The 24,038-nt window shown below is 47.5% G+C and overlaps 1 protein-coding gene across 4 annotated transcripts; it reads left to right on the forward strand.

The window, feature by feature from the left end:
* Window positions 1-3,426: 3,426 nt before the first annotated feature.
* Window positions 3,427-23,816, forward strand: Stox1 (storkhead box 1). Of its 4 annotated transcripts, none has more exons than XM_045137117.1 (4): window positions 3,427-3,736; window positions 17,925-18,077; window positions 19,969-22,270; window positions 23,327-23,816. In XM_045137117.1, exons 1-4 carry the CDS (start codon window positions 3,427-3,429, stop codon window positions 23,472-23,474), a joined length of 2,913 nt encoding a protein of 970 aa, XP_044993052.1. In that variant the 3' UTR covers window positions 23,475-23,816. The 4 variants fall into 4 exon arrangements, with proteins under 4 accessions (XP_044993052.1, XP_044993050.1, XP_044993051.1 ...); XM_045137115.1 differs by having other exon boundaries at window positions 19,969-20,168; window positions 23,327-23,479; XM_045137114.1 differs by lacking the exon at window positions 3,427-3,736 and adding an exon at window positions 13,862-13,910.
* Window positions 23,817-24,038: the final 222 nt, after the last annotated feature.

Consider the following 24,038-nt stretch of genomic DNA (forward strand, 5'->3'; position numbering starts at 1 on the left):
TTCCCCAGGACCCACATTAGCCAGATGCACAAGGGGGCACACGCGTCTGGAGTTGGTCTGCATCGGTGGAGGCCCTGGCGCGCCCATTATCTGTCTCTCTCTCTCTATCGGCCTTTCTCTCTCTGTCTGCCACTCTCAAGTAAATAAAGTAAAATAAAAAAAAACACTTATTAAATAAAAATAAATAAATAAAAAATATAAGCATTTCTCAGCCACATGGGTAGTAAGAAATGGCGTCAGCCAACCATCACATCAGGCTTCCCTGAGATAAATCTGATCCATTTTCAACTGAAATAAGCATAAGCGCCTCATATCTGCGTTCTGTTGTGTTCGGGAGCAGATGAACACAGCACAAAGAATGAATGTGAGAGAGCCTCTGCCTGCATACTGTCACAGGGGACACTTCCTCTCTGGGCTATCATGGTTCTCACCTGCCAGATCAAGGTCACGTCCCTATGTCCCTCATGGAACTGAAACTTGAATCTCCAGATTCCTAGCATCTACTAGAGTGACTTTCCTTAATAATAATGACAGAGATAATTTCTGTTTACTTCAGTTTACTTTATGCCTAGAACCATGTTGTTTTGATTTGTGATCAGATTTTTGTGTGTGTGTGTCTAGTTTTATCTGCAAAATGAATCCCCTGAAAGAGCACTATTAGGAAACCACATCTCTCACAGACAGGCAAAAGCTCAGACAGCTTAGGAGGCCGACCATCCGTGAAGGCAGACCTGCTGGATGGTGAAACACTGACTCCGCATCTTACTGCCCACACAGCTGACCAGGCTGAGGTCAGGAGACCAGCATCCTGACTCAGTGGACATGTGCTCTGGTTTGAAAAGTGGTCCTGAGGGTTGGAGGGATGGCTTAGCAGTTAAGGTGTTTGCCTGCAAAGCCTAAGGACACAGGTTCGATTGTCTAGGCCCCACGTTAGCCAGATGAACATGGTGGCCCATGCATCTGGAGTTTGTTTGCAGTGGCTCGAGGCCATAGCACTCCCATTCTCTCTCTCTCCCTCTCTCTGTCTCAAATAACTAAATAAAATAAAAATAAATCTTCTTATCTGCTAAACCATCTCTTCAAACCACATGCGCCACTTTAAAAAAATTTTTTTTTCAGGGCTGGAGAGATGGCTTAGTGGTTAAGGTGCTTGCCTGGGAAACCTACGAATCCAGGTTCGATTCCCCATTACCCACATAAGCCAGATGCACAAGGTGCTGCATGCATCTGGAGTATATTTTCAGTGGCTAGAGGGCCTGGCATGTCCATTTTCTCTCTCTCTGAAATAAACAACATATTAAAAAATATTTTTAGGCCGGGCATGGTAGTGCATGCCTTTAATCCCAGCACTTGGGAGGCAGAGATAGGGGGGTCACCATGAGTTTAAGGCCACCCTGAGACTACATAGTGAATTCCATGTCAGCCTGAGTTAGAGTGAGATGCTACCTCATAAAAAAGGACTGGAGAGATGACTTAGCAGTTAAGGCGCTTGCCTGCAAAGCCTAATGACCCAGTACCCACATAATCCAGATGCACAAAGTGATCCATGCATCTGGACTTCATTTGCAATGGCTAGAGGCCATGGCATGCCCATTCTTTCTATCCCCCTCTTTCCGTCAAATAAGTAAAAAAATAATTACTACTACTACTACTACTACTACTATTATTATTATTATTGGTTTTTCAAGGTAGGGTCTCACTCTAGCCCAGGCTGACCTGGAATTCATTATGTAGTCTCAGGGTGGCCTCGAGCTCTGGGACATCCTCCTACCTCTGCCTCCCGAGAGCGCTAGGATTAAAGGTGTGCACCACCATGCCCGGCTAAAAAGTAACTTTAAATAATTTCTTGCGTGTGTATGTATGTAGTGTGTGTATTCATAAAGATTTGGGTACATATGCACGTGTATGGAGACAGAGGTTGAGGTCTGTGTCTTCCTCAGCCACTATCTTATTTTGGGGGACACGTTCTACAGCCCAGTGATTTCGCTGGCACTTTCCCGTGGTACTGGGAGTCCAAACCTCGGTCCCCGTGCTTGCACAAGCACATTATCCACTCAGCCATCTCCCCAGCCCCAGGGGGGTGCTGTTAATGACGGGAGTGGGGGGTCTGGAATGACAGCAGCGAGTCCCCGGGCCTGAGCTGGATGGCCTGCCCCTCCCGGCCTTTCCTGGGGACCCTTTCCAAGTGATCTTTTTCTCAAGGAGCCCAGGGCTTGTCCGTGAGTGTTCTGGCCTCTATGGCGTTGAGACACTGGCCACAGGCTGCCGCAAAGGTTCACAACCTCTCCTCCCTTAGGGGTGGTCTTGTGTATTCATTCTCCCGATCCAATTTAGAGCTGAGTCTCGGGGTTTTGTTACTGCACCTCACCAGTGTGCGGAGCCTCTGCAACAGTGCTTTCTTCATCTCTCAAAAGTCAGGGACAAGTCGGGCGTGGTGGCGCACGCCTCCAATCCCAGCACTGGGGGCTGAGAGGGGGCCAGAGGTAGGAGCATCTCTGTGAGTTCCAAGCCAGCCTGGGACTACAGAGTGAGTTCTAGGTCAGCTTGGGTAGAGAGAGACCCTATCTCAGAAAGAAAAAGGTGTGTGTGTGTGGGGGGGGGGGGATAGCGTGGTGTGGTGGCTTTTTCCTTTAATCCCAGCAGAAGGAGCACTAAGTGTTGGAGGGCAGCTTGGGGCTACAGAGTGAGTTCCCGGTCAGCCTGGGCTAGAGGGAGACTGTGCGTTGGAAAAAAAGAAAGAAAAGAAAAGAAAAGAGAAGAGAAGAGAAGAGGAAAGGAAAGGAAAAGAAAAGAAAAGAAAAGAAAAGAAAAGAAAAGAAAAGAAAAGAAAAGAAAATAAAAGAAAAGAAAAGAAAAGAAAAGAAAAAAGGAGAGGGAAGGGGAAGGGAAAGGAAAGGAAAGAGAATAAAGAAAAGTAAGGGATTCCCCAGGGCCAGGAGCAGATCCTACAACTTCAGTGAAGACGCGGGTGAACTTTCTCGTATAATGAAGAGTTCGGGCACTTCTTAGACCAGAGAAGGAAAATAACTTGCATGCATCATGAGGTCAGGTGCAGAACCGAGGCTCAAATCCGGGTCTCCTGTCTCCCGAGCGTAAATCCCACGAGGGGGGGCTCCCCGGTAGAACCCAGCGAGTCACCGCAAAGCCAAGACTCCAGCCGCATCCCGGGTCCTGCGGACTGGGCGCCGAGCGGTATCCCGAGCTGCCGCCCGAGCGGGGAGGGCGGCGGGGGGGAGCGGAGGGTGACCCCGCAGGCCAGCGCCGGGAAACCCCGAGAGCGCGGCGCAGGCCCCGCCCCGGCCCCGCCCCCGGTTCCCCCGGGCAGCGAGCGGCCCCGCGGCCGGCGGGCAGGCGGGCGCGCAGTCGGCGGGTGCGGCGGCGGGGGGGCGCTGCGTGGCCGGCCCCGGGGCTCCGGCGCTGCGCAGCATGGCCCGGCCGGTGCAGCTGACGCCGGGCTCGCTGGCGCTCGTGCTGGCTCGGCTGGAGGCCGGGGGCCCCGCGGACGAGGCCGGCGGCCGCGCGGTCTTCCGCGCCTTCTGCCGCGCCAACGCGCGCTGCTTCTGGAACGCGCGGCTGGCGCGCGCCGCCCCGCGCCTGGGCTTCGCGGGCTGGCTCCGAGGCCCCGCGCTGCCCGTGCTGCTGGTGCGCGCGCCGCCCGCCCGCCTGCAGGTGCTGCGCGACGCCTGGAGACGCCGCGCGCTGCGCCCGCCGCCCGGCTTCCGCCTCCGCGCCGTGGGTGAGTGCGGCTCGGCGCCGCGGGGACCCGGGCCGGGGCGGGGGGCGAGGGCCCGGCGAGGGCCGCGCCGCCGCCTCCCGCGCACGCTTCGCTTCCCTTCCCTTCCCTCCTGCGCCGGCCAGCCCCGCGATGCCCGCACTTCGCAACTCTTCACTCGTGCGCAGCGCGCTACACTTTATTGATTTGTTTAATTTGTGCGTGTTGTGTGTGTGTGTGTGTGAGAGAGAGAGAGAGAGAGAGAGAGAGAGGGAAAATGGGCACACCAGGGCGTCCAGCCGCTGCAAACAAAACTCCAGCCACCCTGCGCATCTGGCTGACTTGGGTCCCGGGGAGCTGAACCCTTCGCAGGCAAACACCTTGACCGTTCAGCCATCTCTCCAGCCCTGCCTTCTATACAGGGGTCTGGCGCGCTGCGGACGTTGCATTCGTTACATCCCGTTGCTCTCTCTTCCCCACCTTCTTCCCAACTGGTCCCACTTCCTTTTTTTTCTTTTCCGAGGTGGGGGTTCGCACTGTACCCCAGGCTGACCTGGAATTCACTATGTAGTCTCAGGGTGACCTCGAATTTATGGCGATTCTCCTACCTCTGCCTCTCGAGTGCTGGAGAGTAAAGGCGTGCGCCACCATTCCTGGCTCTGTTTTTGGAAGTAGGGTCTCATTCTAGGCCAGGCTAACCTGAAACTCGGTCTGTAGTTCCAGGGTGGCTTCGAACTCACAGTGCTCCTCCTCCATCTACCTCCTGAGTGCTGGGATTAAAGGCGTGCGCCACCTTGCCTGGCTCAACTTCAGTCCCTCGTCTTGGATGGTGGCACATGGTCTTGGATCAGAACCTAGCAGAAGTTCTGGAGTTAACTACTGAGAAAAAAGTAATAGGTGGTGTGCCCAACATATCCTATCCGCCACCCTCATAAAGCTTCATCTCTCTGGGCTTTCAGACCAACCCATTTGTTTGGAACCTGTCAACAGCCTTTTGCCTGTATAAAATAGCTTCTCATGAAACCACTGTTTTAGGCTGTTGTAGACACTGGCCACTAAACTCCAGTGACGGTGTCGGCTCCCAGTAACCGCCTAGATCTGACTGCGCTACATGGGAATTATGGGGGCCATTAGAGGAGGTGTTGTTGACAAGTCACCAGTTGTTCCAGCCTACCCGGGGAACCTCTCTGTCTTGGTCCACAAGTCCTCCTCTTCCCATCTGACAAAGAGCAGCAGAAAACAGACACTTGTTCTAGTCCCCAGGGGCAAGGGAGCAGGGCAGCTGCAGACACCTGATGTTGTCTGTGGTCTTGTCCAGGAATGATGCCCCCCAGGCCAGCCCAGCACCTTGGAAGTCTTGTCACTTCCATGCTGCCTTTTCCTTCCCACCCCTGCTTTTCTTTCCTTGAGAGAGAAAAGAGAGAGAGAGAGGGAGGGAGGGAGAGAGAGAGAGAGAGCGCTCATTGCAAAACCCACACAAACACGTTCCATGTCCTTTTTTTTTTTAAATTAATTAATTTATTTATTTGAGAGCGACAGACACAGAGAGAAAGACAGATAGAGGGAGAGAGAATGGGCGCGCTAGGGCTTCCAGCCTCTGCAAACTCCATGTCCTTTTATTTGCAGGCAGGAGTGAGTGAAGAAAATAGGTTTCTGGCTCTGAGAACAGTGAGCCAAGTGGCCCAACCGGAATCCTCATGGGGGAAGGGGTCTTGGACACAGGCTGGATGAAAAAGTCTTTTCAGTTCTGTGTCCTGGGTTTTTCTGGTTTGAATTAGCGGTTACGTTCTCTGGTTCCCCACCCCCTTTCAAAGGGTGAGCGTACCCTATAATGCAGAGAGGGAGTGGGATGCTGGGGAGGGGGACGGGCTAGGCGCGGGGGTGAAATAAGAGAGGGCTTGTGCTAAGTCAGAGGCAGCCATGATGCCACTATTGGGGTCCGGTGAGCTGTGGTGCCTGCCTGCTGGTGTAGAGACAGAAAGGTGACTTTCCATTCCTCGCCATCACCACGAACCCGGCCAACACTCGATAAAAAAAGATTAGCAAGGAAAAAGAATAACAAATTTTTAAATATATATTTTATTTTTATTTACCTATTTCTGGGGGGGGGGGGAGAATGAGCGTGACTGAGCTTCCAGCCACTGCAAGTGAACTCCAGATGCATGCACCACCTTGTGAATCTGGCTTACGTGGGTGCTGGAAAAAAGAATCGAACCGGGATCCTTTGGTTTTGCAGACAAACACCTTAACTACTAGGCCATCTCCCCAGCCCAGGATAACAGGTTTATTTGAAGTTTGAGTCACTTCTGAAGGCTGTCCTGTCATGCAGCTGCTCAGCTCTCATGATGAATGGGCGGCCATGTATTAGAAATTGATTGCCCATCCACGGTCTCTACCAGTCACTGAACACTGCATAATGTCGCAAACCTCGGCAATAGCTGTCATTTCCTGCTCCACTATGTTGCTTGTACAAACTTTATCAAAACTACTGAAAGTTTTATAAGGATGTTGTCATGGAAAGGAATACGATGTTACCTAGTGTGGAAAATGTAAACTACCCCGAATTGATAGTTTGTGTGGTATCAACAAATTTTGCTATGCCCCTCCCCAAATTTATTGCATTCTGTGGTATTCATGTTCATTTACTAAGGTACCCTGGTACACAGTTAAGGAATCATAGCTGTGACAGAAGAAACAAAAACACAAAACATTTCTTTTTCTTAAAAAAAACTTACCAACTTTATGTTTCAGCTTTGGACTTACTGATGCTATTTTATTATGCAGTTATTTAAAGCCTAAGATGAGGGCTAGCTTATTTTTTTTTCCAAGGCAGGGTCTCACTCTAGCTCAGGCTGACCTGGAATTCACTATGTAGTCTCATGGTGGCCTCGAACTCACAGTGATCTTCCTACCTCTGCCTCCCGAGTGCTGTGATTAAAGGAGTGCGCCACCACGTCTGGCAATGTTCTGCTTTTATAACTTATCGTATATATCCAGATGCACAAAATGGTTCATGCGGCTAGAGTTCGTTTGCAGGGATAGGAAGTCCTGGCGTGTCCCTTTTCACTCTCTTTTTGTCTGCCTCTTTCTCAACAATGTCTAAAGATTCTTCTACCTCTGCCTCTCAAGTGCTGGGAATAGAGGCCTGTGCCACTACGCCCAGCAATTTTTTTTTTAAATTTTGTTAATTTATTTGAGAGATGGAAACGGAGAGAAAGAGGCAGACAAAAAGAGAGTGAAAAGGGACACGCCAGGACTTCCTATCCCTGCAAACGAACTCTAGCCGCATGAACCATTTTGTGCATCTGGATTTATGTGGATGCTGGGGAATCAAACCTAGGCAGTCAGGTTTTGCAGGCCAGCACCTTTAACTGTTAGACCATCTTTCCAACCCTTATTTTGGTCATTTAATTTTTTTTTTAATTTTTTTGAGGTAGAGTTCTGCCTCATTTTTCTCTGGAGTGAGAAAAAAAGAGGGAGCTTGATGTGTAGGGGTAACTGCTTCTCTGTGCCCCAGGCCTCCAGTGTTTTGTTTTTGTGGGTTTTTTTTTACTAGCAAATGGCATTAACAAATGAAAGGGTGAGTTGGGTTGGAGAAGCCAGGGAAGACAGCTGTTTGCTTATCCAGCGGGGCCACCAGCAATGTGGGGAGGGGCACCCTTCTGCTCCTGAGGCCCAGTTGCTGCTCTGAGGACACACCTGCTGGGATCCATAGAAAAGGCAGGTGGTGGTGGGACCACTTGGCCAAATGTGTGTGTTGTCCTCTGAAATTTATAGCTGAGGTGCCTAGACCCCAACAGGGCTTAGTGTCTCCTTATTGAGTAAAAACGCCTCAAGTGCCATGACTATTTGTTTTAAAAAATATTTTTGTTTATTTATTTCAGAGCAGAAGCAGAGACAGAAAAATGGGTGCACCATGGCCTCAACCACTGCAAACAAAAGACCAGATGCATTTACATCTCTTTCTCTCCTTGCAAATAAATATTTTTTAGAAAAAAAGCATGATGGGAGATTTCAAGGTCTATTCAGGTTAGCCTGGGCTAGAGCGAGACCTTACCTTTAAAAAGAAAGAAAGAAAGAAAACCAAACACAAACAAACAACAACAACAAAAACCCTACACCCAGGCCTCTAGCCACTGCAAACAACTCCAGGTACATGCATGTCCTACTTTGTGCATCTAGCTTTACGTGGGTCCTGGGCAGTTGAAACCAGCTTGTTAGGCATTGCAGGGAAGCACCTTAACCGCTGCACCATCTATCCAGCCTATCTCGTTATTATTTTTTAATTATTTTATTTTTATTAACAACTTTCATGATTGTAAACAATATCCCATGGTAATGCCCTCCCCCCACCCCACTTTCCCCTTTGAAGCTCCATTCTCCACCTCTCAATCAGTCTCTGTTGTATTTTGATGTCATGATCTTTTCCTCCTCTTATGATGGTCTTGTGCAGGTAGTGTCAGGCACTGTGAGGTCATGGATATCCAGGCCATTTTGTGTCTGGAGGAGCATTTTGTAAGGAGTCCTACCCTTCCTTTGGCTCTTACATTCTTTCTGCCATCTCTTCCCCAATGGACCCTGAGCCTTGGAAGGTGTGATGGAGATACTGCAGTGCTGAGCACTCCTGTCACTTCTTCCCACTTCTTACCATGATATCTCCTGAGTCATCCCAAGGTCACTGCCATCTGAAAAGAGAAGATTCTTTACCAAAAATGTGAGTAGCATTAATATAAGGGTATGAACATTAAGAGAAGTGCTTACTGGGCACTTTGATGAGCATAGTATATACATTTAGCCAGACAGCAGCAGACATTACACCCCTAGGGCTCATGACTACCCCTGTTGTAGGTTTTCAGTATCAGGGATGTATTCCCTCCCATGGAGCGGGCTTGCAGTCCAATTAGAAGGCAGTTGGTTTCCACCATGACAGACCTGCCACTATTGCACCCATTGGCTCATTTGGCTTGGCTGGTAAAATATATATAAGGCTTGCAGTGTCCACTGTTGAGAATCTTCACTGGTGATTTCTCTCTGTCCCATTGAACTGTATGCAGAATGGCTCCTTCCAGCTTTCTGTCAGCTGGTCTACCTGGAGGAGGTTATCAGCTCAGGTCTAGCAGGATTTCTTAGTGGCTTTGTAGCCCAAATATGTGGAGTCTTCAGCAATATGGTCTTACCATCTATTCCTTATGGGAATCCAAGGGCCTTGGCAATGGCCTGTAATGTTTTGGGGGCATCAGGGAATTCCCTGGCCAATGACTCACTGAAAGGTATCCCATTTTCTAGTAAATTTTCTAGTAGCAAGCTATGGCTCCTGAGTGTTCCACTGCCCAAAATGTAGGTTTCCATATGATTTATTTATATCCTTTTAGATTTTTATTAGCCCTCCCTCCAACATTGATTGAGTAAAGGAAAGGTGGAGGGAGGGCCATCTCGTTACTCTTTAAAGACTTTTTTTTTTTTTTTTTTTTGGTTTTTCAGGGTAGGGTCTAACTCTAGCTCAGGCTGACCTGGACTTCGCTAAGTAGTCTCAGGGTGGCCTCGAACAAAAAACATTTTTTAAATTATTTATTTATTTGTTTGAGAGCGTCAGACACAGAGAGAAAGACAGATAGAGGGAGAGAGAGAATGGGCGCGCCAGGGCTTCCAGCCCCTGCAAACGAACTCCAGATGCGTGCGCCCCCTTGTGCATCTGGCTAACATGGGACCTGGGGAACCGAGACTTGAACCGGGGTCCTTAGGCTTCACAGGCAAGCACTTAACCGCTAAGCCATCTCTCCAGCTCCCCCCCAAATTTTTTTATTTGAGAGAGAGAGAGAAAAAAAAAAAAGCATGTGTATGGGCATGCCAGGGCCTTTTGCCACTGCAGATGAACTCCAGACACATGTGCCATTTTATGCATCTGGCTTTACATGGGTACTGGAGAACTGAACCTGGACCAACCCAGGTATACATGCTTTGCAAGCAAGTGCCTTTTGCCGCTGAGCTATCTCTGCAGTCCCAGTTTGCCTATTTGTTTTTTCAAGGTAGGGTCTCACTCTAGCTCAGGCTGACGTGGAATTCACTATGTAGTCTCAGGGTGGCCTTGAACTCAAGGCGATCCTCCTACCTCTGCCTCCCGGGTGCTGGGATTAAAGACGTGCGCCACCATGCCTGGCTGGTTTTTCTTTTTGTAGTTTCCTCAGGCTCTTCAGGCTTCTTGGCTGAGAACAAGTGTGGTAATTTCCTCTAGTTTTGTCTTGCTGAGGAGTTGGGTCCCTGGAACCCAATACCTTGAAGTGGAACCAGATTAGTTACCACACATCTACATTAGTCACCCAGGATGACACTGTTAGAAACAGGTGGGAAAACCCTCTTACAAGTGACTGTACCCTCCAGTCACAAAGGGCCAGGCATCCTTTGCTTGTATGCAGACCAAAAGGGAGTTGCTTGCCCTCCCCTCCCCAAAGGAGGGGGAAAACCTCTGCTGCTAAGATACCTGATCAAAGGACCTGGCTTTTTTCTCTCTACGCATTTGAAATGTAAATACTTACCCACTGGCATTGAATAAACCCTGGTGGCTACAGGTTTTTGACTTAAGAGATGTCTTCAAGTCTCCCGGCCCCCTGAAATACAAACACATGCTTCTAGGATTGGGCACATCTATGTGGAATTCTCATCTAGACAGTTGTATCTCGAGCAACTCAAGTTTTCAGCACAGTTTATTCAGAAAGTTCTAACCATGAAAGAAAAGAAAAAAAGAAACTTTTGTCCACTCCACACAATTCTACCCTTTGGATTTCTTCACACTTGACTACTAGTAAATTTTCTATAAAAATATGTCAGTCCATTGACCATTTTGTACTGATCTGACTGGCAGGTGCTAGGACCAGATCCACTGGGTTTGTCTTTAAATAGCACTTCTCAGCTATTGCCTGAGAAATAACCCAGGGCAAGATGAGGTCGATCCCCTGCCTCTGTGGCAGCCTCATCCCAAGCCTTCTGGTTTTAGTCACATGAACTAATCTCACTATAAGTACTACTCTGAAAAGCCTATAGCCGCCCCCCCCAACAAGTTATGGGATTGAGCTGGTTCGAGGTGTACACTAATGGGTAGCTAGACACCGTAATAACTGCAGCACGTCTCGCTATGGCCCTGGGAAAAACCTACAGCAAATTCTGTCTCCCGTGTAAATGGCCAGTGAGTCGAGGCCAACCTGAATGCCCTTCAGGCTGAGCAGGGTCAAGAATGGCTTCAGGAAAGTGAGCTGCAAATTTCTTTTTCCCTCCCTTCTTCCTTCCCTTCCCCCTTCTTTTCCTTTTCTCTCTCTCTTAATTTTAGTTATTTATTTGCAAGGATAGAGATAGAGAGAAAAGACCGACAGAGAATGGGCGCACCAGGGCCTCCAGCCACTGCAAACGAACTCCAGACGCGTGCGCCCCTTGTACATCTGGCTTTCGTGGGTCCTGGGGAATTGAACCCTGAGACTACATAGTAAATTCCAAGTCATCCTGGGCTAGAGAGTGAGACCCTACCTCAAAAAACCAAGAAAATAAAAAATAAATAAAAGACTCATTCAAGAGAGGCTTGTCAGTTCTGGGAATCATGACAATTGTGGGAAAAAAATGATCTTTCTTCTGTTAATATACAGCAGCCTGAAGTTCCCACAATCCTTGCTGCCCCTCCCCCCCTTTTTTTTTTGAGGTAGCTGACCTGGAAGTCACTCTAGCTCCAGATTGGCCTTGAACTCAAATTCAAATTCATGGCAATCCTCCTACCTCTGCCTCCCAAGTGTGGGATTAAAGGCAAGTGCCATCACCCCCGATGTGTCTCCTTTTCTTTCTTTTTTAATTTTTTTTAATTAGCAACAACTTCCATGATTATAAAAAATATCCCATGGTAATACCCTTCCTCCCCCCACTTCCCCTTTTGAAACTCCATTCTCTACCATATCCCCTTCCCCTCTCAATCAATCTTTTATTTTGATGTCATGGTCTTTTCCTCCTCTTATGAGGGTCTTGTGCAGGTAGTGTCAGGCACTGTGAGGTCATGGATATCCAGGCCATTTTGTGTCCAGAGGAGCATGTTGTAAGGAGTCCTACCCTTCCTTTGGCCCTTACATTCTTTCCGCCACCTCTTCCGCATTAGACCCTGAGCCTTGGAAGATGTGATTGAGATATTGCAGTGCTGAGCGCTCCATCCTTTTCTTCGCAATTCAAACTTTTGCCTGAAAGTTCCTTCTTTAGTCTCAGTTGTTGTTTCTGTTACCACTGGGACAAATTATCCTCACATCCAATATTGACCACGCTTGAGAAAGAATTTCACCTCCATGGCAGAGAACCTGGCTACCTTAAGATCTGTGGCCAGCTCCTGAACCTCAGCCAGAGTTTGGTGTGTACGTGTGGCAGAAAGTGTTGGTGTTCTTTCATTTTGCTCAGTTAAATGGGAGGCAAGGAGGGGGGTGGGTTGCTGTGCCAGACTGAACCCTTTCTTCATCTTATTTCCATTTTGATTGATTTTCTGAACCTGTTTGAAGTTGTAACACGATAGAGCTGATCGTTGAATGCACGTCGCGGCTTTCATACAGCCCGTTATCTCCGATGAGGGGCATGTTGTTACAGAATGCTTTCGTGCTTTTTATTTTTATTTTTTTAACGTTGGGATTTATTTTGAGGTTTAGAAAAACTGTGGTGGAAATGCTGTACTGGATAAAAGAGCCCTTCAAAATCAAGGAAGCTTCTTGGGTTACTCGGAACAAAACACCCTCTTTGATTAGCGCTGTACGTGTCTGCCGGCTGCTCTGTTCGGTTGTCCTCGCGAGCGCACTTGGAAGATGTTTTTCCCACAGTGGGATCCGATACCAGGGCCCAAAAAGATGGTCTCAGATTTCCCGCATCCGGGTAATTAGCTGAGTTCCAGCGGCTCAGCTAAACCATTGGAAGGTCAATAATAGCATGACTTTCTGGCAGATAGCCTGCTGCTAAGTCTACAGACACACTTGTCTAAGGAGAGACTAGATGTTCTTATAGTTGAAAAAGGTCTGTGCTTTTTTTTTAAATTTATTTATGGGGGGCAGATACAGAGAATGAGCACACCAGGGCCTCCAGCCACTGCAGGTGTTCTTCAGACAAATACGCCACTTTGTACATCTGCCTTGCATGGGTCCTGGGTAATCAAACCTGGCACCTTAGGCTTTGCAGGCAAGCGCCTTAACCACTAAGTCATCTCTCCAGCCCATGGACCTGTGCTTTAAATATGAAATAGAATTAGGATTAGTTTTTACCTAGAATTTAATGCTATGACAAGTTCATGTTTGCATGACACAAGAAAGTTTGGATGTGAATGCTTCCATAGGAACTCTTTTTCCCATCTCATGTATTTGTTAACACAGTCTCCTGTAGACCTTAAAATCAAGTTCAAACGCTCCAAATTAAACTGTCACAAACCAGGCAAATCACTAATCCCAGCCCTTGGGAGGCAGAGTGAGGAGGATTGCTACAAATCTGAACCAAGCCTGGTCTATGTAGCGAGTTCCAGGCTAGCATGGATTCCTTATATGAGACCCTGTCTCAACTCCCCCAGGAAGGAAAAAAATCAAAATAGCAATAAAAATAAAGATTTTAAGCTTGAAGAGTAGATCCTATTAGAATTTCTTTTTAAAAAAATTTTATCTTGGGCTGGAGAGATGCCTTAACAGCTAAGGCACTATCCTGCAAAGCCTAAGGACCCAGATTTGATTCTCCAGGACCCATGTAAGCCAGATGCACAGGTGACACATGCGTCTGGAGTTCATTGCAGTGGTGGGATGCCCTGGAGCACCCATTCTCTCTGTCTCTGCCTCTTTCTCTATCACTCGCTCATATACATAATAAAATATTTTTTAAAATATATCTTATGTATTTACAAGGAGAGAGAAAGAGAGAGAATGGGAGAACCAGGGCCTCTAGTCCCTGCAAACAAACTGCAGATGCATGCACCACTTTGTGTATCTGGCTTACGTGGGTAATCAAAACTGGGTCCTTAGGCTTTTGCAGGCAAGTGCCTTAACTACTAAGCCATCTCTCTAGCCTCCCTCTTAGAATTTTGGGTGGCTTATTAACATAACTTTTTTTTTTTTTGGCCAGGCGTGGTGGTCCACACCTTTAATCCCAGTATCGGGAGGCAGAAGTAGGAGGATCGTGAGTTCGAGGTCCCCCTGAGACTACTTGTGAATTTCAGGTCAGCCTGAGCTAGAGAAAGACCCTACCTTGAAAAACCAAGAAAAAAAAAAAAAAGAAATGAAGAAAGAAAACACAAAAAACAAACAAAAAAACATAACTTTTTTTTAATTAAAGGGGATAGTTTTTATGAAAATATTTAATTTTGTCCCTGAAATTTTACTAGAGGATTTGGGTATCAAAATCGACACAGTCAATGATAACAAAGATGCATTTACTTCAGTTTCCCCATAGGCCAGCACTTTGGGTGCTAAAGCTGGAGAATTGTGAGTTTGAGACCAGCCTGGGCTATATAGTGCAATACTAGCTCAAAAAGGAGGGGAACACTTGGGAGGCAGAGGCAGGAGGATCACCATGAGTTCAAGGCCACCCTGAGACTATATAGTGAATTCCAGGTCAGCCTGGGCTAGAGTGAAACCCTACCTCAAAAAAACCAAAAAAAAAAAAAAAAAAAAAAGAGGGGGGGGAGAAGAAAAGGGAAGAGGTGATATGTGGGTTAAACGTGCCTTTTCAAGCTGGTACCACTGCCCTATGGGTGTTGGGCCGCCGCATGGTGCCATTCCCACTGGCCTGTGCCAGTCAGTATGCTAACACCAGAGGTGGTGTGATGGTGAATTGGTTGAAGGCATTTGCTTGCAAAGCCTGCCGCCCAAGTTCACTTCCCCAGCACTCATGTAAAGCCTGATGCAGGAAGTGAAGCAAGCATCTGGCATTTGTTTGCAGACTTTTGCACACCTATACACATACCCTTGCAAATAAATGTTTTGTTTGTTTGTTTTATGAAGTAGGGTCTTGCTCTTAGCCCAGACTGACCTGGCATTCACTATGTAGTCTCAGGCTGGTGTTGAACTCACAGAGATCCTCTTACCTGTGCCTCCCAAGTGCTGGGATTAAAGGCATGTGCCACCACACCTGGCTTAATTTTTTTTTTTTTTTGTATTTATTTGAGAGAGAGAGAGAGAGGCAGAAAGAGATAGGTACACCAGAGCCTCTAACCACTACAAATGAAGTCCAGACACATGTGCCACCTTGTTCATCTGGCTTATGTGGGTCCTGGGGAATTGAACCTGGGTCCTTTGGCTTTGCAGATAAGTGCCTTAACCACTAAGCAATCTCTCCAGCACCCCCTCCCCAATTTTTTTTTAAAGTATGCTAAAACCAGCTCTCCCATTTAGGAGTGTACAAAGTTTATATTTCTTTCTTTCTTTCTTTCTTTTTTTTTTGGAGGGAAGGTCTCCCTGTAGCCCAGGCTGACCTGGAATTCACTATGTCATCTCAGGATGGCCTGGAACTTAAGTGGCAGGCGTTAGTAATATCCTGTCCCTAGTTGAAGGTTTTTCCAGTATTATAGCTTGTGGGGAGGCTCTGCTTGATCCACTGCTCCACTGCAGCCAGTCAAAGGCAGCCCATTTGCCATGAGGCCCCCTGATGCTTTATGTTGGGGCATAAATCTGACACCTTATGAAGTATGAAATAGCCAGAAAATGGCTTCTTCTTCTTTTTTTTTTAACTGGGTCTTTCAGGGTAGGGCCTCCCTCTGGCTCAGGCTGACCTGGAATTTACTATGTTGTCTCAAGGTTTTAAAATTTTTTTAAATTTATTTATTATTTATTTATTTTTGTTTTTTCAAGGTAAAGTCTCAATCTAGCCCAGGCTGACCTGGAATTCACTACATAGTCTCAGGGTAGCCTTGAACTCACGATAATCCTTCTACCTACCTCTGCCTCCAGAGTACTGGGATTAAAGATGTGCACCACCATGTCCAGCTTTTTTTTGAGGGGGGGTTTCTTTGAGATAGGGTCTCACTCTGTCCCAAGATGACCTGGAATTCACTATGGAGTCTCAGGGTGACATCGAACTCACAGCGATTCTCCTACCTCCGCCTCACGAGTGCTGGGATTAAAGGTGTGCACCACCACGCCTGGCTCCGGCTAGATTTTTATTTTTATTTATTTTTTAATTTTCATGAGAGAGAAAGAGGGAGAGAAATAATGCACCAGGGCACCAGCAGTACTACGGAACCCCAGACATGAGTGCCACCTTGTGGACATGTGAGAGCTTGTGTGCTTGCGTCACCTTGTGCATCGGCCTCACATGGGTCTTGGGGAACCGAACCTGGGTCCTTTGGCTTTGCAGGCAAGTGCCTTAACCACTAAGCCATCTCTCTATCCCATGTCCACCTTTTTTTGAGGTAGAGTTTTTATTGGATAAGTAGGCTCTTCGAGCTGGTCAGCAAACCCACATAGCTGCCTGTCTGCACCTCACCAGCTCTCAGGTTACAAGTTCCATCATACTCAGTTTTGTTTTTTTTTTTGAGGCAGGATTTTTTTTGAAATTAAAAATATATTTTTCTCAATTTTTATTAACATTTTCCATGACTATAAAAAGTATCCCACGGTAATACCCTCCCTCCCTCAAGGCAGGTTTTTACTCCAGCTCAGGCTGACCTGGAATTCACTATGTAGTCTCAGGGTGGCCTTGAACTCATGGCGATCCTCCTACCTCTGCCTCCCGAGTGCTGGGAGTGAAGGCGTGCACCACCACGCCCAGCACGTTTATTATTTTAACATTTCTCTTAATGGAGCCATGCTGACTGGGGTGAGGTGGGTCTCAGTGCAGTTCTGCTTTCAGCTGCCTAATGGCTTGGGATGCTGAACTTAACCTCATGAATTTATTGCCCATGTGTACTTCTTTTTTTACATATATTTTATTTGTTTGAGGGAAGAGAAAGAAAGAGAACAGGCACGTCAGAGCCTCTAGCCACTGCAACAAACTCCAGATGCATGTGTCACCTTGTGCATCTAGCTTTATCTGGGTACTGGAGAATCCAACCTAGGTCCTTAGGCTTTGCAGGCAAGTGCCTTAACCTCTGAGCCAGCTCTCCAACTCCTTCTCTTCTTCTTCTCCTTTTTGTTTTTCAAGGTAGGGTTTCACTCTTGCCCAGGCTGACCTGTAATTCACTATCTAGTCTCAGGGTAGCCTTAAACTCACAGTGATCTTCCTTCTATGTCTCGAGTGCTGGGATTGAAGGCGTGTGCCGTGACGTCTGGCTAGATGATGATGATGATTATTGTTATTTTGGTTTTTCAAGATGGGGTCTCATTCTAGCCCAGGCTGACCTGGAATTCACTATGTAGTCTCAATAGATTATTTTTTAACTTTGATATATAACTTTTAAAAAATATTTTATTTTTATTTATTTATTTGAGAGAATGAGATACAGAAATAGGCAGGTAAAGAGAGAGAGAATGGGCGAGCCTTGGCCTCCAGCCACTGCAAATGCACTCCAGACACATGTGCCCCTTGTACATCTGGCCAGTGTGGGTTCTGGGGAATTGAACCTGGGTCCTTTGATACCTGTGTGTGTGTCCCTCTAAGGGTTTTAAAAAAATATTTTATTTTTATTTATTTATTTGAAAGAGACAGAGAGAATGGGTGTGCCAGGGCATCCAGCCACTGCAAACGAACTCCAGAGGCATGCACCACCTTGTGCATCTGGCTTACATGGGTCCTAGGGAATCAAACCTAAGTCCTTTGGCTTTTCAGGCAAATCCCTTAACTACTAATTCATCTCTCCAGCCCCCCTCTAGTTTTAATTAAGATTGATACATGAGCATGGAGGTAGGGTTATTTACCAGAGCACATGCAATTTACCAGTGGCTACACCACCGAAGAAAATTACCCCCCAGGCCCCCCCACGCCTACCTCTGCCTTCCCCAGGTAGCTGATACGAACATGTGCTTTGAAAGCTGTGAACCCCAGGTATAAGCATGGCTGACCTCCTGAATCTGACAGCACTTGATGCCTTTTCCATGGACAATTCCTGTTTTTTCCTTGTCACTACTTAGACATTGCAAATTTCCTAAAAGTCCACTAAAAGTTGACACCCTCATGTAACAGGTGAACGAAGAGCAGATCCATCCTCAGGCTTTAGAGCTATTCTTGGTTCACTAACCCAGGGACCATCTTACGCTCCAGCAGATCTGTCACCTCCTCTCTCTGCTGCCCACCACAGGCGACGTCTTCCCCGTGGAGATGAGCCCCATCGCTCAGTCTCAGTTCGTGCCCTTGGGTGAAGTGGTTTGCTGTGCCATCTCCGACATGAATGCAGCGCAGGTTCTTGTAACCCAGCAGTCTCTTTTGGAGCACTTGGTGAAACATTATCCAGGTAATCTCTCTCCCCTCTTTCCAGTTCATTGAATGTGTTTGCTTTCTGTTTATGGATGATCCCCCCCCCCCTTTTTAGAAGGTAGAGTCTTGCTCTAGCCCAGGATGACCTGCAATTTGCTGTATAGTCTCAGGGTGGCCTCGAACTCAGCACAATCTTCCTGCCTCTGCCTCCTGAGTGAGTGCTGGGATTAAAAGCCCATTTCCCTTTAATATTTTATTTTTTTATTTCTTTATAGTGAAAAAAAGTGTGTTTAAAATAACTAGCTGGATCCAGTTTAGATGATCCCAATTTTGTTGGCAACATCCAAAGCATCACAGTTGGGAGCCAGCCGAATGTCTGCCTTCTTCTCTCCACCAGCCTGATCAGGGTGTTGACTTTGGCCACACCAGTGTCACAGTTTCTTCACAGCCTGTCTGCTGTGTGCAGTGGGTGGCTGTCTTCTGTCTACATGGCCCATTCGGTGGTCGGGGGAACTTCATGGAGGTCCAGTGGTCCGGCCTCTTCCTCCTGGGGCGCTCTTCCCAGGGTGTTCACCGCGCCTCGGTGTCTCGGGTCGCGGGAAGGTGGGTGGGGAGCCGGTCTTCTTTTGTGCTTTGGCTTCGGCTTTGGGAGGGCCAGCTTCCTTCCTTGCCTTCGGTGCCATCTTGGCGAAATGCCCCCCCCTTTTTTTGTTTTTTCTAGGTAGGATCTCACACTAGCTCAGGCTGACCTGGAATTCACTCTGTAGTCTCAGGGTGGCCTTGAACTCATGGCAGTCCTCCTACCTCTGCCTCCCAAGTGTTGGGATTAAAGATGTGTGCCACCACGCCTGGCTTGTCCTTTTTTTTTTTTTTTTTTTTAGTATTTTACTGGGGCTGGAGGAATGGTATAGTGGTCAAGACGCTAGTCTGCAATGCTAAAGAACCGAGTTTCGATTCCCCAGGACCTACGTAAGCCAGATACATGTGGTGGTGCTTGCTTCGGGAGTTTGTTTGCAGTGGCTGAAGGCTTTGGCGCGCTTATTCTCTCTGTGTGTGTCTGCCTCTTTCTTTCTCTCTCTCTCTCTCTAATAAATAAAATAAATATTTTAGGGGATACTGTTCACAATTATGGAAGTTGTTTTGAGGCGGAGATATGGCCTGCAAAGCCTAAGGACCCAAGTTCGATTCTCCAGGACCCACATAAGCCAGATGCACAAGGTGGCACATGCACCTGGAGTTCCTCTGCAGTGGCTGGAGGCCCTGGAGCACCCATTCTCTCTGTCTCTTCCCCTCTCTCTGAAATAAATAAATAAATAAATAACAACATATTTTATTGGCCAGGCATGGTGATGCACACCTTTAATCTCAGCACTCAGGAGGCTGAGGTGGGAGGCTCTCTGTGAGTTTGAGGCCAGACTGAGACTACATAGTGAACTCCAGGTCAGCCTGGGCTAGAGAGAAACCCTACTTCAAAAAAAATTTTTTTTAGTCGGGCATGATAGCACACACCTTTAATTCCAGCACTTAGGAGGAAGAGATAGGATTATTGTGGATTTGAGGGTATCTTGGGATTACAGAGTGAGTTCCAGGTCAGCCTGGGCTAAAGTGACCCTACCTTGAATAAAAACAACAAAAATTATTTACCAACTAGGCATGATGGCACACATCTTTAATTCCAGCACTCCTGAGACTACATAGTGAATTGTGCCTGGACTAGAGTGAAATCCTACCTCAAAAAAAAAAAAAAAAAAAAGAGCCAGGCATGGTGGAGCACACCTTTAATCCCAGCACTCGAAGGCAAAGGTAGGAGGATCGCCGTGAGTTTGAGGCCCCTCTGAGACTACATAGTGAATTCCAGGTCAGCCTGGGCTAGAGTGAGACCCTGCTTCCAAAAGTAAAAAAAAAAAAAAAAATCTTGTCTGTTGTAGGCATCGCAGTTCCATCTCAAGACATCCTCTACACCTGTCTGGGAACTCTGATTAAAGAGCGGAAGGTTTATCACACGGGAGAGGGTTACTTCATCGTTACACCTCAGACGTACTTCATCACAAACACCCCCACACGGGAGAATAAGAGAGTCCTCCCGTCAGGCGAAGATCACCTGGTGCCAAGGGCTGTGACCTATTTGGTGAGCTTGGAGAGCCATGCAGAGCGGGCCACGGAGAACAGGGCCCCTGCCTGCCACTGTCCATCCTGCCGCTGTTTCCCCGACACACGCACCCAGGATGCTGGGGACGTGCCACCTGCTACAGAAGTGACTAGGAAAGCCCACAAAGACCTCGGGGCATCTTTGGCTCAGAGTCAGGCAGTCTCAGCATCTGAAGAGGCTCACATCTGTGTGAGCGGCAAACCTTTGCCAGACACAAAGGACAAAGAGAAAGGCAAGAAGTTTGGTTTTCGCTTCCTGTGGCGCAGCATATCTAGAAAGGAAAAGCCCAAAACGGAGCACAGCAGCTTCTCTGCACAGTTTCCGCCGGAAGAGTGGCCGGTCCGCAATGAGGACAGCTGGGACAACATCCCCCGAGATGTCGAGCATGAGATCATCAGGAGGATCAACCCTGTGCTGACTGTGGACAACTTGGTCAAGCACACCGTCCTCATGCAAAAGTACGAAGAGCAGAAAAGATACACCAGCCAGGGCACTTCCACCGACACGCTGACGGCCAGGCGCAGTAAGTGTCCCTCCAAAGAGGGCATCAAGAAAAGGCAGGCCCGGTGTGCCAAGCCTCACAGACGGGGCCACTCGCACAGGGACAGGCCCAAGGCTCGGGGTGGCAGGAGCGAGCTTCGCCCAGGCAGCATTAGGCCCGAGAAGAGTGCCAAGGTCCCCGCGGCGCAGCCTGCCCCCAGAACCAACAGCTTCAAAGATGGAGAAGGTCAGAAGCCGCTTACTGAGAATCCAGCTGTGCTGGGTTCCCACTTGATTTACAAAAAGCAAATCACTAATCCTTTCCAGGGCTTGTCTCTCAGAAGGAGCCCAGTGTCCAAGGAGCACAGCGCTGGCAAGACTGGTGATCCAAAACCCAGTCAGGGTGAAGCAAAGGAAAAGTCTTTCCAAAGGTCAAGGTGTTCCAAGCCCTTAAGAATCCTTAACGGGGAAGCCCAGCGACCGTACAGTGGGCAGTGTCACGATAAACTTAACACAGAGTCCGCCTATGTCACTAACTCCGCTGGCCTTCCTGTCAATGATGCCCCCAGAGAGGGCTGCGCACATGACCCTCAGTGTAGGATTCTGCGGCCCGACGGTCAGCACTGTTCCCTTGGGGAAAGTAAGCTGAGAGATGACCACGGGTGTGGCGATGAAAACGAGGTAATGCCCGAAGCCTTCAGGAAAAGCCGTTGTCGCTCTGACAGATTAGTGGAGACCAAAGAAACACGACAGACCCATCAGTCACAAGGTTGCTCCTCTGCTTGTGGGTTAGTGGACAGCACAATACACCAGTTTCAAAACCTTGGCCTTCTAGATTACTCAGTTGGTACAAAGTACCTGAGGCAACATGAGAGACCAGACAGGGACTCGGAAGAGCGGGTCACAAGGGCCCTGGTCCCGGAGGCAGATGTTGTGAATCTAGAAAATGAAGGCTTCTCTGATGATGGCCAGGCCTCGTGTCAGGACGAAGCGGAGGACGACGGGGCCTGCAGTTCATTGTATCTGGAGGATGACGACTTTTCTGAGAACAATGACTTATGCCAAGTGCTGCCTGGACACACCCAGTATTTCTCCGCAGGTGGAAGCAGATGGAATCAGTTAGGAAAACCAGAAGTGACTGAGAGATCGCCGAGTGAGCGTAACAACCAAATGGATAGCTTTGAGTCTCGGGTGCTTAAAAGAAATCATTGTCGCAGACCCTCCGATTTGCTTTCGCATCAAGAGGAAGACCAAAGCCCGGACCTCCCTGCTGAAAGCTATGACCTACGTTCAGGAACCCGGCTTAGTTTTGGCTGTGAAGAGCCCCACGTTGCTGAGAGTGCGCAGGCCTCAGCCCCTGCCAGTGCCTCTTCTGAGGCCGAAGTCCTACAGGATGTTACTGGGGACCCAGGACACAAACCAACTGGCTGGAATCCGAGTCCTCCAAATCAGGACGTGAGAAAACATTTCACAGAAAAGTTAGAACTTTTCCACACTTCACCTAGGCCAGTGTCGGCCCATGAAGTCCAGCATGAACCCAACCACTTGGAAGGAACAGAATATCACAGTGTGGCAGGAGATAGTGGCATAGACTCTCCACGGTAAGTATGCATAAACGTACGCAGCTAGCTACAGTCCCACAGAAGTTAGTAATTAAAATCAAGATTAGCCGGGCGTGGTGGCGTGCACCTTTAATCCCAGCATTTGGAAGGCAGAGGCAGGAGGATCGCTGTGAGTTCAAAATCAGCCTGAGACTATATAGTGAATTCCAAATCAGCCTGGGCTAGAGCGAGACCCTACCTCGAAAAACAAACAAACAAAAAAGTTAAGATGTGATCTCATATAGTAAGATGAAATTTATTTCAATTTTAAAAAATTTTTTATTTATTTGAGAGCAACAGAGAGAGAGAGGGGTAGAGAGAGAAAGTTGGGCGTGGTGGCGCACGCCTTTAATCCCAGCACTTGGGAGGCAGAGGTAAGAGGATCGCCATGAGTTCAAGGCCACCCTGAGACTACATAATGAATTCCAGGTCAGCCTGGACTAGAGTGAGACCTTACCTTGAAAAACTAAAAAAAACAAAACAAACAAAAAAAAAAGAGGTAGAGAGACAGAGAGAGAGGGAGAGAATGGGTGTGCCAGGGCCTCCAGCCACTGCAATCTAACTCCAGACACTTGCACCCCCATGTACATCTGGCTAACATGGGTCCTGGGGAATTAAGCCTTGAACTGGGGTCCTTAGGCTTCACAGGCAAGTGCTTAACTGCCAAGTCATCTCTCCAGCCCAATTTTTTTTTTTTTTTTTTTTTTGAGGTAGTGTCTCCCTCTAGTCTAGGCTGACTTGGAATTCACCATGTAGTCTCAGGGTGGCCTTGAACTCATCGTGATCCTCCTACCTTTGCCTCCCCAGTGCTGGGATTAAGGGCGTGCACCACCATGCCCAACTACATTTTTAAAAAATTAATTAATTAATTAATTAATTTTGTTTTTTTGAAGTAGGGTTTCACTCTAGTCCAGGCTGACCTGGACTTCACTAGAGTCTCAGGGTGGCCTTGAACTCACCGTGATCCTCCTACCTCTTGGGATTAAAGGGGTGCACCACCATGCCTAGCTCTTCCAGGTACCTTTTGAAGATAATAATTTTCTTTTTCATCTTTAGGACACAGAGTCTGGTTTCTAATAATTCAGTCATTTTGGATGGACTTAGAAGAAGACAGAATTTTCTTCAGAGCTTTGAAAGCACAAAGAACAGTCAAACACTCACGTCTAATTCATTGCTCCAACTAACTCCAGTCATAAATGTTTAATTTGTTTTGTGGAGGGAGGGTCTTAAACCTGTAGCCCAGGTTGGCCTTGAGTTCATGTATTCCTTTTGATTCCGTATCCTGAATGCTGAGGACTACACGAATGAGCCACCATCCCAGAGCCAAATGTTTGTCTTTTGAAAGTGCGTGGGGGGGGGGGGGATATACATTACTGCAGAGCCCTTCGAAGCAGGGACATGTAAAGACCTCCTAAAGCCAAAGAGATATACATGTATGTACATATTCACCTCATTACATATTGCACTGTATTTTAATTACTGGCTTTCCACCTTTTTCTATGTTTAGTGTATTTTACTAGGCATGTATTGGGAATATATTGAAATAAAAAATGGAATCATTGGTTCTTTTCCAATTAAATATCAGTACCTTGACTTTCCTCCATTTATTTCTCAAATGCACACGATGTTAAATTCACTACCCAGGAGCTAGTGACAAATGTGATAAATCAACACTCACAGTCAATTCTGAGGTTTAATGGATGTCACTATGGTACTGGAAACTAAGGTTCCCAGAACTGGCACTAGAGACAGGGTGGAGAATCAGGAA

This window comes from Jaculus jaculus, chromosome 18 (genome assembly GCF_020740685.1).
Source record: "Jaculus jaculus isolate mJacJac1 chromosome 18, mJacJac1.mat.Y.cur, whole genome shotgun sequence".
In the NCBI taxonomy this organism is placed as follows: domain Eukaryota; kingdom Metazoa; phylum Chordata; class Mammalia; order Rodentia; family Dipodidae; genus Jaculus; species Jaculus jaculus.